Raw genomic sequence first — 10,745 nt, 5'->3', positions numbered from 1 at the left:
ACTTCATTTAGGAACATTTTATAATGTTTTTTTTTCATTACCCTTTTTTTGTAGGAATACCCTGAAGACAAAATGGACTCCTAAAAATAAAAGGTGTTTTTTTCATTTTTTCCCATTCATTTCGTTCAAGAACGTTCCTAACGTTCTTTCAGTAATTTTTTTTATAGGAACACCTCCTGGTGACTCTTGGAGATGAAAGGTAATGTTTCTTTTTTGTTTTCTTTTAATGTCATTTAAGAACGTTTCCTAACGTTCTTTCAATAATTTTTTTGTAGGAACGCCTCCTGGCGACTCTGGAGATGAAGGTAATGTTTCTTTTTTGTTTCTTTTGTTAATGTCATTTAAGAACATTTCCTAACGTTCTTCAATAATTTTTTTTATAGGAACACCTCCTGGTGACTCTTGGAGATGAAAGGTAATGTTTCTTTTTTGTTTTCTTTTGTTAATTTCATTTAAGAACGTTTCCTAACATTCTTTCAATAATTTTTTTGTAGAAACGCCTCCTGGTGACTCTGGAGATGAAAGGTAATGTTTCTTTTTTGTTTCTTTTGCTAATGTCGTTTAAGAACATTTCCTAACATTCTTCCAATAATTTTTTTTATAGAACGCCTCCTGGTGACTCTTGGAGATGAAAGGTAAGTTTTTTATGTTTTCTTTTGTTAATTTCATTTAAGAATGTTCCCTAACATTCTTTGAATAATTTTTTTATAGGAACGCCTCCCAGAGACTCTTGGAGACAAAAGGATTTCATTTTCTTTTGCTAATTTTGTTTAAGAACATTTCCTAATGTTCTTTCGATAATTTTTTTTGTAAAAACACCCTAGACGAAAGGTAAGTTTTCTTTTTCGTCTCTTTTCTTAATTCTGTTTAAGAATGTTTCTAACGTTCTTTCAATAATTTTTTTTATAGGAATGCCCCCTGGAGACTCTTGGAGATAAAAAGTAAGTTTTCTTTTATTTCTTTTGTTAATTTTGTTCAAGAATGTTCCTAATGTTCTTTTAATAATTTTTTTTATAGGAACGACTTTCAGAGACTCTTGGAGACAAAGGTTTTCTTTTGCTAATTTTGTTTAAGAACATTTCCTAACATTTTATTGATAGTTTTATAGGAACACCACCTGGAGGCAAAATGGACTTCTGGAAAGAATTAATTCGTGATCCACCAGTGAACCATAAAATTTGACTATTAAAAGGCGGTGATAAGTTCATATGTATTTTATCAATAATTTAGAATCTGCGATTCTGAAGAAAAAATATGGAATAACTCGCCTTCTATTGGTCATAGAGACATAAAATTATTTACATTTTTTTGCCTTATACTAATACAATTGTAATGATATGATAACAATAAAAATCTGCATTGCAAATCGGGTATGCTACAAATATATTGCTATATTACTCTCTTGCTTTAATCATTATGCACCCTCCATTCCCCGGCGCAGCGCGACAGGCTACAACTAGTTTTATATGAAAAAACGCCAAAACGTTTTTTCTTAATAATCATGCAAAAAAAAAACGTTTCGCGTTTTTTTCTAATAATTTTATATGAAAAAACGCCGAAACGTTTTTTCTATAATAATTAATATAAAAAAAAACGTTTCGGCATTTTTTTTTAATAATTTTATATGAAAAAATGCTGAAACGTTTTTTCTTAACAACTAATACAAAAAAAAACGTTTCGCGTTTTTTTCTAATAATTTTATATGAAAAAATGCCGAAATGTTTTTTCTTAACAACTAATACAAAAAAAAAACGGTTTCGGCATTTTTTTTAAATATAATTTACATGAAAAAACGCCGAAACGTTTTTTCTTAATAAGTAATATAAAAAAAAACGTTTTGGCGTTTTTTTTAAATTTTATATGAAAAAACGCCGAAACGTTTTTTCTTAATAATAATGCAAAAAAAAAACGTTTCGGCATTTTTTTTCTAATAATTTTATATGAAAAAATGCCGAAACATTTTTTCTTAATAATCATGCAAAAAAAACGTTTCGGCATTTTTTTCTAATAATTTTATATGAAAAAATGCCGAAACGTTTTTTATATAATAATTAATATAAAAAAAAACGTTTCTGCATTTTTTTTAATAATTTTATATGAAAAAACGCCAAAACATTTTTTCTTAATAATAATACAAAAAAAAACGTTTTGGCGTTTTTTTTTACATATTTGACACATCTGACCAGAAATATTATGTCGGGTCAAACGGGTCAACGAATCAGGTCAAACTGTGACCCGACCCGAGGTCGGGTCATAAATTTGATGACCCGACCCGAAATTTTCGGGTCAACCCGACGGGTCACCCGAATTGACCTGATCCGTTCAGAACACTAACTCAGATAATCATTTGTTGAGCATTTTTTGCAAAAATGAAGAATTTTTCAAATTTTAAGAAATTTTCTATTGTCAATCATTTCCTAATTTATTATTGATCTAGCCATTGAATTCAAAAAGATTTCCTTTTTGGTAAAAAAAGGTCCATTTTAATCTTTAATATACTTAGTATTTAGTACTTAGTATATAAGACTTAATTAGTAATCCATGTACCAATCGGACCACCCCTTAAATCTGCATTTCCAATATAGGAATATCCACCAATTTTTAATCGAATAGATTGAAATTTTTAATGAAAAAACTTTGACATTTGCTTTATTTTATTAAAGTATCAAAAATAGCTCTTAAAAAAGTCAAACTTTCACCAATAAACTTTAAATTTCTTCAATTCGTAATTTGTGTAACCATCGACACAAAACTGAAAAATTTTTTCACTTAATAATTTGAAAATAAATGCTTTAAATATGTTCAGAACTTATATTTTAAGATAAAATTACCATTTTTAAATTCCTAAAGATTGATTTATAAAAGTTTCATATAAGCATTAAAAATGGGAAAATGGATTATTGTTAGTTAACCTTAAAGTAGGAAATATTTTTACATTTATTATATCATTTTTTTTTAAATATTCTATTAATATATGTCCAAAGTATATATGTGTGAATTTTGAGACTTCTTGCTAGTATTTTTATTAGAAAAAAAAATGATAAATAATTTTTACTAAAATTTCGCTAATTGATGATATTTAAAAGCAATTCGCAAAATTTTGAGTTTTGAAATACTTAAATTTATATTTTTACAAAATAGATTTAATCTCTAAGTTTTTTTAAAAAAAAAATTTAATTGGTTTGGCTAAAAATTGACCGACTTTACTTTTTTTGGAAGTGGAGATTTGATTTTGCCGATCACTAGGTCCGATTCATTCGTGGATCGGCAATTAAGACATAAGACTTAAGACATAAGATTTAAGACTTAAGACACTAAGATTTAAACAATCATTATAGAAACTTTTGCACTGAATTTTTCTGTGCTACTAAAAATGATTATTGACTTGATAGATTATGAAGAAATTTACATTTCTTACTTTTGTGTTGATCATCAAAAATCAAAAAATATACTGATTTTTTTAATAAAAATCAGCTTTTTTAATTAAAAAAAAAATATAACAATATACTGATTTTTTTAATAAAAATCAGTTCATTTTTATTAAAAAAAAATTGGTAGTCTGATTTTTTAGTTTATTTTAGCGTAGAAGGTGATCAGATCATTTCCAAATTTATCCATTTTTTCGCTTAATTTGGATAGTGTTGTAGGTGATCATCAAGAATTAATATGTTTTTTGATCAATTTTAGAAAAGCTCAAATAAAAATTTGAGTTGCATTTTATAATAATACTTAAAGCATTATGCTTTATAATTAGAATATGAGTATGACAATTTATACTCATAATCATAATGCATATACTTATGCTTTTTTGACATCAAAAAAATAAATTGCGATTTAGGGTCTCCTGTGCCTAAGGATGTTAATGGTCCGGTCTGGTCAGTCCTGATCCGGTCTTCATCAGTCCGCAGTTCAGGATCGGACTGTGGACCAGGACCGATCGGTCCTATGAAAAAAAATTTGTACCAAATTTTTTTTTTGATAATTTTTTATTTTAATTTTAATTAACTAGTTTAGAAACATTTTTCTTAAAAAAAAACTTTAGGGGTGCTGAACTCTTTGGACTTTCTTAAAGGCAAATTGGCGTTTTTTTTAAAAAAATTTCTTTAGAAACATCTCCAATATTTCTTTATTTTAGGAACGCTAAATACAATGTAATTAGACGTTTTTTTTTATAAAAAATTCTTTTAGAAATGTCTCTAACATTTCTTTCTTTTATTTCAGGAACACCAGATACCTTAGACTATTTCTTAAAGGTAATGACATTTTTTTTTAAAAAAATTCTTTAGAAATGTCTAACGTTTTTTATTTTTAGAAATATCTGATTTCTTTGATTTTATTGGATGCAATTAATTTTTTTTAAAAAAAATTATTTAGAAACTTTAAAGACTTCTTTATTATTTTTATGAATGCTGAACTCTTTTCTTGGAAGTAAATGACATTTGTTAAAATTCTTTTTTAACACCAAAACCATTAGAACTCTTTTAAATATACATTTTTTTAAAAGTTTTCTTTATTTTAGGAATATTGAATTTGGACTTTATTGAAAGTTTTTTTTGAAAATTCCTTTATGTAAAAACATAATTAATGAATAATTAAAATAAAAAAACATTAACTTTCACTTTCACTATCACTATCTTCACTATTACTGTCATCATTATCACTGTCTTCACTGCTAATAATACTAGTACTATCACAATAATCACTATCACTACTATTACTACTAGTTTCTTTATCATCTTCATTAGTTATATTAATTCCCAACTTATTCTCAATCCAACTTTTAAGACATAAAGTTGCACGTGCTGTTTCAGGATCCAGCCTATTTCTTGTTTGTGTAATAGTATTACCTGCCACTGAAAAGGCTTGCTCTGATGATACACTTGTGGCTTGTATAATTAAATAATCCTTTGCTATTAGTGAAAGTGTAGGATAATTTTTTTGGTGAACATTCCACCACACTAACGGATCTGCATTAATATCACATGGTGTACTCAAATAATTATTAATTTCATCATATTCCGAATTTTCTGCATAATTTTGACTATTATTAATCATATTTAAAAATAAGTTCTTGAATCTTGCGAAGTTACACTACCTTCCCAAAAGTATCCGGCCAAGCTCAACTTGATTTTCTCAAGATTGAATATATAAAGTATTATTTTTTAAAAAAAAAACAATTCCCCTGGTTCTAACGATTAAAATGAATGTATTTTTATTGTATTACGATGCTTGTACCAGATTTGGCAATAAAACAAATAATAACACCTCAATTTTGCCAATGCTGATCTTTGCTTTTTTTGTTACTGTGCCATTCGGCTACTTTTAAAATGTGAAAAACTCGTGAATTGAGTGAGCGTGAGAAAATTATTAGCCTTTGGAAAGGATAAAAACTTATGAAGCAATCAGTCATATCCTAAAATTTCCAAAAAGTACTGTTACAGACATAATTGTTCGATACAAAAATTTTAATACTGGATTAATGGCTAAAAAAAAAGTGAGAAAGAATTCCATCCAAAACTTACATTAAAATTTAATTGAGAGCATGCCACGCCAAATTGAAGCATGCATGGATGGCCAACTAAATATTAATTATTATTAATAAAATATGATCTTTATTGGTTGACCGGATACTTTTGGGAGGGTAGTGTACATCTGTTGTATTTGATGTAATTTGGGAATTTGATATGTACGAAGAAAATAAAGTTTGTAAATGATTAATATAATTTTTGCGTTCTTCTTGATTATGAAAAGTTGTAAGTTTGTAACGTGGATCAAGAATTGCAGAAATAGCTAATGATTTAGATAAATGTCTGTTCCAATAGGTCCAAAGTTTGTCATATATGGCATTTGCTAGATCTGATTGTCGCTGACGTCGCAAAGAAGCTAGCATTCCCAAAAAAGCTAGACGCAAATCTCCTTGCGTTGGTGTTGATGTTGATGAAAGTAAAATAGTAGCTTTATACATAGGTTTTAATACATCAACTAATTCCTAATAGTATATAAAAAAATTAATTTAATTAATTTTCAAATTAATTCAATAAAAAAATTTAATTTAAATTAAAAATTAAAAAAAATTTGAAAATATACCAATATTTTTCTCCATTCAATATCTGTTGGATATAAATCTTTTAATATATTGTTATGAGAATTCACTAAGATTTCTATTACATCTCGTGTAGAAATTTGTCTTTCAATCATTTGGTAAGTTGCATTCCACCTTGTGTCAACATCTTGTATTGGCATTAGAAATTTTACATTTTTAATTTTACAAATACTTTTAAGATCATCAATTAATAATTGAGAATTTTTTATTTTATTAACAAATTTTCGCAATTTGACAATAGAAGAGTCCAAATATTTCATTCCAGCCTTAACTGCCAAATTGATTATATGTGCTACACATCTATTATGAGAAAATGTAAAATTAAAAAATCCTGCCTCTAATTCATTAGCAAGTTCTCTTCCACATGCTAACATGTTGCTACCATTGTCAGTTGTAAGAGATATGATTCTATTACTTATATTAAATTCTTGTAAAACATCAGTTAGTTTAGTTAAAATTAGTGCTGCTGAATGGGATTCCTCTATGGAAATAAAATCCAATAAACATTTTTTCATTGTCCAGTTATTGGTAATGTAATGCATTGTAATTCCTAAAAAGGCTGTATTATTATATGTAGAAGACCAAATATCAGTTGTTAAAGAAATTTTTGATGTAAGATTATCAATTTCGGATTTGACATTTGCTCTTCTTTGTAAAAATAATGAATTTACTTCTTCTTTCAAAGTTTGCCTGCATGGTAAAATGTAACGTGGATCTAAAGTATAAATTAACTCCTGAAACTGTTCTTGTTCAACAACAGTAAAAGGTTGTAAATCAACAGTAACCCATTGTGTAAGCTTTGTTGTTATATGTTTTTGTTCAGCAGAAGTATAAGAAGAGTTTTGTGATAAAAGGTTTGGTCCATATACATACGTAGAAGCATGAATACTTCTTAAGTGTCGACGAAGTGTTGTTGTAGAAGTTAATACTCCATATTCTGTTTCACATAATTGGCAGTTTAATGATATAATGACATTATTGTCATTTCTAATTTTTTGGAAATATTCCCAAACTTCTGACATTTTTATATAAAAAATGAAAATAGATAGAAGAAAAAGGATGTTTAGTTTTCGCTAATTATTTATTTACTTTTTAAATAAAAAAAAAATTTATCATACTTTTTTGTAAAAAACAAAATTTCGTCATAAGTTTCACTAGTTGTTTATTTTTTCGTCATAAATTTTACTAGTTTGTTTATTTTAAACAAAAAAAATGGTTTGTTTATATATGCCATTTTTAGTTAAATAGGTTACTTTTTTGTAAAAAAAAAATTTCGTAATAAGTTGTTTTTTCGTCTAGATAAACAAAAAATTTTTTTTTCATTGCTATTTTTTTATTTTAAAGGTTTGTTTATATGAGCCATTTTTGGTTAATTAGGTTACATTGTTGACAAATCAGTAAATAATTTGCCGATCATATATTTAACAAATTGGTCAATAAATTGGCTGATTCTGTAAATTATTATAAAACTGCTAATTAAAATCAAATAGGCGCAAATTCTTTTACCAAGAGAGTTCAAGAAAGTCCAAGATTTCTAGAAAGGCTAGTAAAGTTTTCAAAGAAATTTTTTAATAATAGATAGGAGTTTTTTTTAAAAGAATTGTCCATTTACCTTCTAGGTCGTATTCATAAAATAAAAAAAAAAATTTTTTGAACCTGGTTTTATTTTAAAAAAACAACATTGAGCTTCAAGAAAAATCAGTATTCCTAAAAATTAAAAAGAAACGTTAACGAAATTTCAATAATAATTTTTTTTTCAAAAAAAACACCCATTTACCTTTAATGTGTCCAGTGTTTTCAAAAATAAAAGAAAAAGAGTGTTAGATACTCCAAAAGAAATCTTTTTAAAAAACAAGATATCTGATATCCCTAAAAATAAAAAAAGAAATGTTAAGGTGTTGCTGAAAGATTTTTTTAAAAAAATTATTTACCTCTAAAAAAATTGAGTTTGGCGTTGAGGTCCCCCGATTCCCTCTGTCATCAATTTACAGAGTTGCCACATCGAACGGGCATTCCCATGGTCAAACGAACGAATAAACGAACGAACGAACAAATATTCAACCGCATAATTATCAAACAACATAATCAACGAACAACATACAACAACATTCTTGGTTCATAACATAAATAGCGTTAGTAATATAAAACATTAAGCGATATAAAATAAAAATTAACTTCTCTAAATTTTCCCCAAATTATATCCACTTTTTACCTTTAATTTCAAACTTCGATAGCTCTCGCTACGATTTATTACTTTTCAAAAGTGTATATTTAATTCATCTTAAATTTTCATTTTATTCAATTAAAATTAATTAAGCAAACATTAATCAAAGTTTAGGGCGAACCTATTACCTTTAATTAATATTAAACTTTACTAACAAATAATTAAATGAAACTTATATTTTTATTGAGTTCTGTGGATGAGAACTGTGGAATTACTTTGAATTCTGCTCTCTATTTATACAAATTTTATGCTACTTCCTATTCTATCTATATACTATCTTTTACGTTCTTTTTACATATTATCTTTGAACTATCTTTCTAATATGCTATCTATATTTTAAATACGCTATCTTTTAATATGCTATCTTTATATATTATCTTTTATAATATCTTTGTATTATCTTTTTATATTATCTTTTATAATATCTTTGTATTATCTTTTTATATTATCTTTTATGTTATTTTATGTTCTTTAATCTTTCTGACATTATTTTATATGTTCTCTTAATTCGCTTTATGTGTTTTACTTATAATCTATCTTTTGTGGCTTATAATTATTCTTTCTAATTGTTCTTATTGTTAAAGATTGCTAAGCCGCAATTGATCGACTCTAATTATCCTATTGGTTCTTTGTCAATCATTCAACAAATATTACATCATGTAGATCATTACTCTTCCTAAATGTTTATCCTTTTCGGCTAATTATTTATCCATCTACGCCAATTCATAATTAATTTGTTCATTCTTAATATTTAGTAATTACATTTGGTGGTTGAATTTTATCATATTTTCATGCTTGATATTTGACCGTTTACATTATCCCCTCCTTCGCTATTTGTGACCTCACAAATAACTTTAATAGAATCGAACTCGTGTCTTATTCATAATAATTCTAATCGAATCGAACTCGGGTCTTATCGAATACCTCTTTTCCTTTAATTACTATTTTTGGGGTAAATCTCCCTCAATCATAAAATTTCTTTAGCCATTCTCCATTTTGTGGTGTTTTTAGTATTCTTCCATCCAATTCTTTGAGTTTATAAGCTCCATTTCCAAATTCTTCATGAATTAAATATGGTCCTTTCCATTTGTTCTGTAATTTTCCAGACCATTGTTTCTCTCTCCATGCTTCATATAATAATACTTTTTCTCCTATTTCAAATTTAGGTTTTCTAATTCCTCTTTTGTCGTGTTGTTGTTTTTGTTTCTCTTGAACTTCTTTCACATTTTCTTTTATTTTTCTTCTTATTACCGGTAGCTTCTCAATTAATATTTTTATTCTGTCAGCTAATGTTATCTTATTTTCATCTTTGTCTAATGGTAGTTTTGCTCTTCTTCCATATGTTGCATAAAAAGGTTTAATTTTTGTTGACGACTGCTTCTTCGTTCTATATGCAAATAATACGGATGGTATATGCTTATCCCAATTTTCTTCTCCTAATTTGGCTAATCCCTCGCATAAAGTTTTATTGAATCTTTCGACCAAACCATTTGTTTGTGGCCTATATGGTGTACTTAATCTATGATTTATCCCACATTTTTCTACTAATTCTTCCATCATTTTATTGTTAAAGTGAGTCCCTCTATCGCTAATTATTTTCTTTGGACACCCATGTCTACAAATTATGTCCCTCCAAATAAATTCTACTACCTCTTTCGCCGTAGCTTCTTTTAGTGGTGCGGCCTCGGGCCATTTTGTAAAATAATCCATTGCTACTACAATGTACTTATTTCCCTTTTCTGTCTTTTTTAATGGTCCAACTATATCTATCCCAATCATCTCGAATGGTTCATTTATCTTTATTGACGTTAATTCGTTCTTTCCTCTTGGTTTTCCTCTCATCTGACAATTCCAACATGTCTTTACATATTCTTCTACATCTTCCTTCATATTTTTCCACCAATAATTTTCTTTTATTCTATCTAATGTCGCTTCTATCCCAAAATGCCCTGATAATTCATTATCATGCATCATGTACATCAATCCTTCGTATTCATAATCCCTGATTACTCTAAATTTGTTTTGTCCTTTCACTCTATATAAAATTCCCTCTTTCAATTCATACTTATTCTCTTTTTCGATATTGTCTATTATTCTCTTATAATTATTTTCTTCCATAATATTTCCTTAATTGATTCTACTTCTGAATTTGTTATTTTCGTTATGTGTTCTATATTTTTAGTCCTGTGCTCTTCTCCATTTCTCCACTTCTTTAAATACTTTTCTCTAGCTACTATTGTCGTTTTTAACTTTTACTCGACTGTATCTTTTGGTATCTTTGTACACACTCTGATTTTCTTCAAACATTTTAACCATGTCCAAATATTCATCCTTTTTTAATGTTGGATATGATGATTTTTCCATTTTCTTTGTTTCTCTTCCGATGTAATTCTTCCAACATACATCGCCATCTTTTTC

At 27.2% G+C, this 10,745-nt stretch overlaps 1 protein-coding gene across 1 annotated transcript; it reads left to right on the top strand.

Annotated features, from left to right (window-relative positions):
• Nucleotides 1-408: 408 nt before the first annotated feature.
• OCT59_001408 (uncharacterized protein) lies at nt 409-1,182 on the top strand (the record flags this gene model as incomplete). Its single annotated transcript, XM_066139546.1, has 7 exons — nt 409-415; nt 495-525; nt 605-615; nt 825-831; nt 910-941; nt 1,018-1,048; nt 1,101-1,182. The coding sequence occupies 7 exons, from the start codon at nt 409-411 to the stop codon at nt 1,180-1,182; spliced, it is 201 nt and encodes a 66-aa protein (XP_065988943.1).
• Between the last annotated feature and the right edge of the window lie 9,563 nt (nt 1,183-10,745).

The sequence above is a fragment of the Rhizophagus irregularis genome, chromosome 1 (assembly GCF_026210795.1).
Source record: "Rhizophagus irregularis chromosome 1, complete sequence".
In the NCBI taxonomy this organism is placed as follows: domain Eukaryota; kingdom Fungi; phylum Glomeromycota; class Glomeromycetes; order Glomerales; family Glomeraceae; genus Rhizophagus; species Rhizophagus irregularis.
This window is presented reverse-complemented; position numbering and strand designations above follow the sequence as displayed.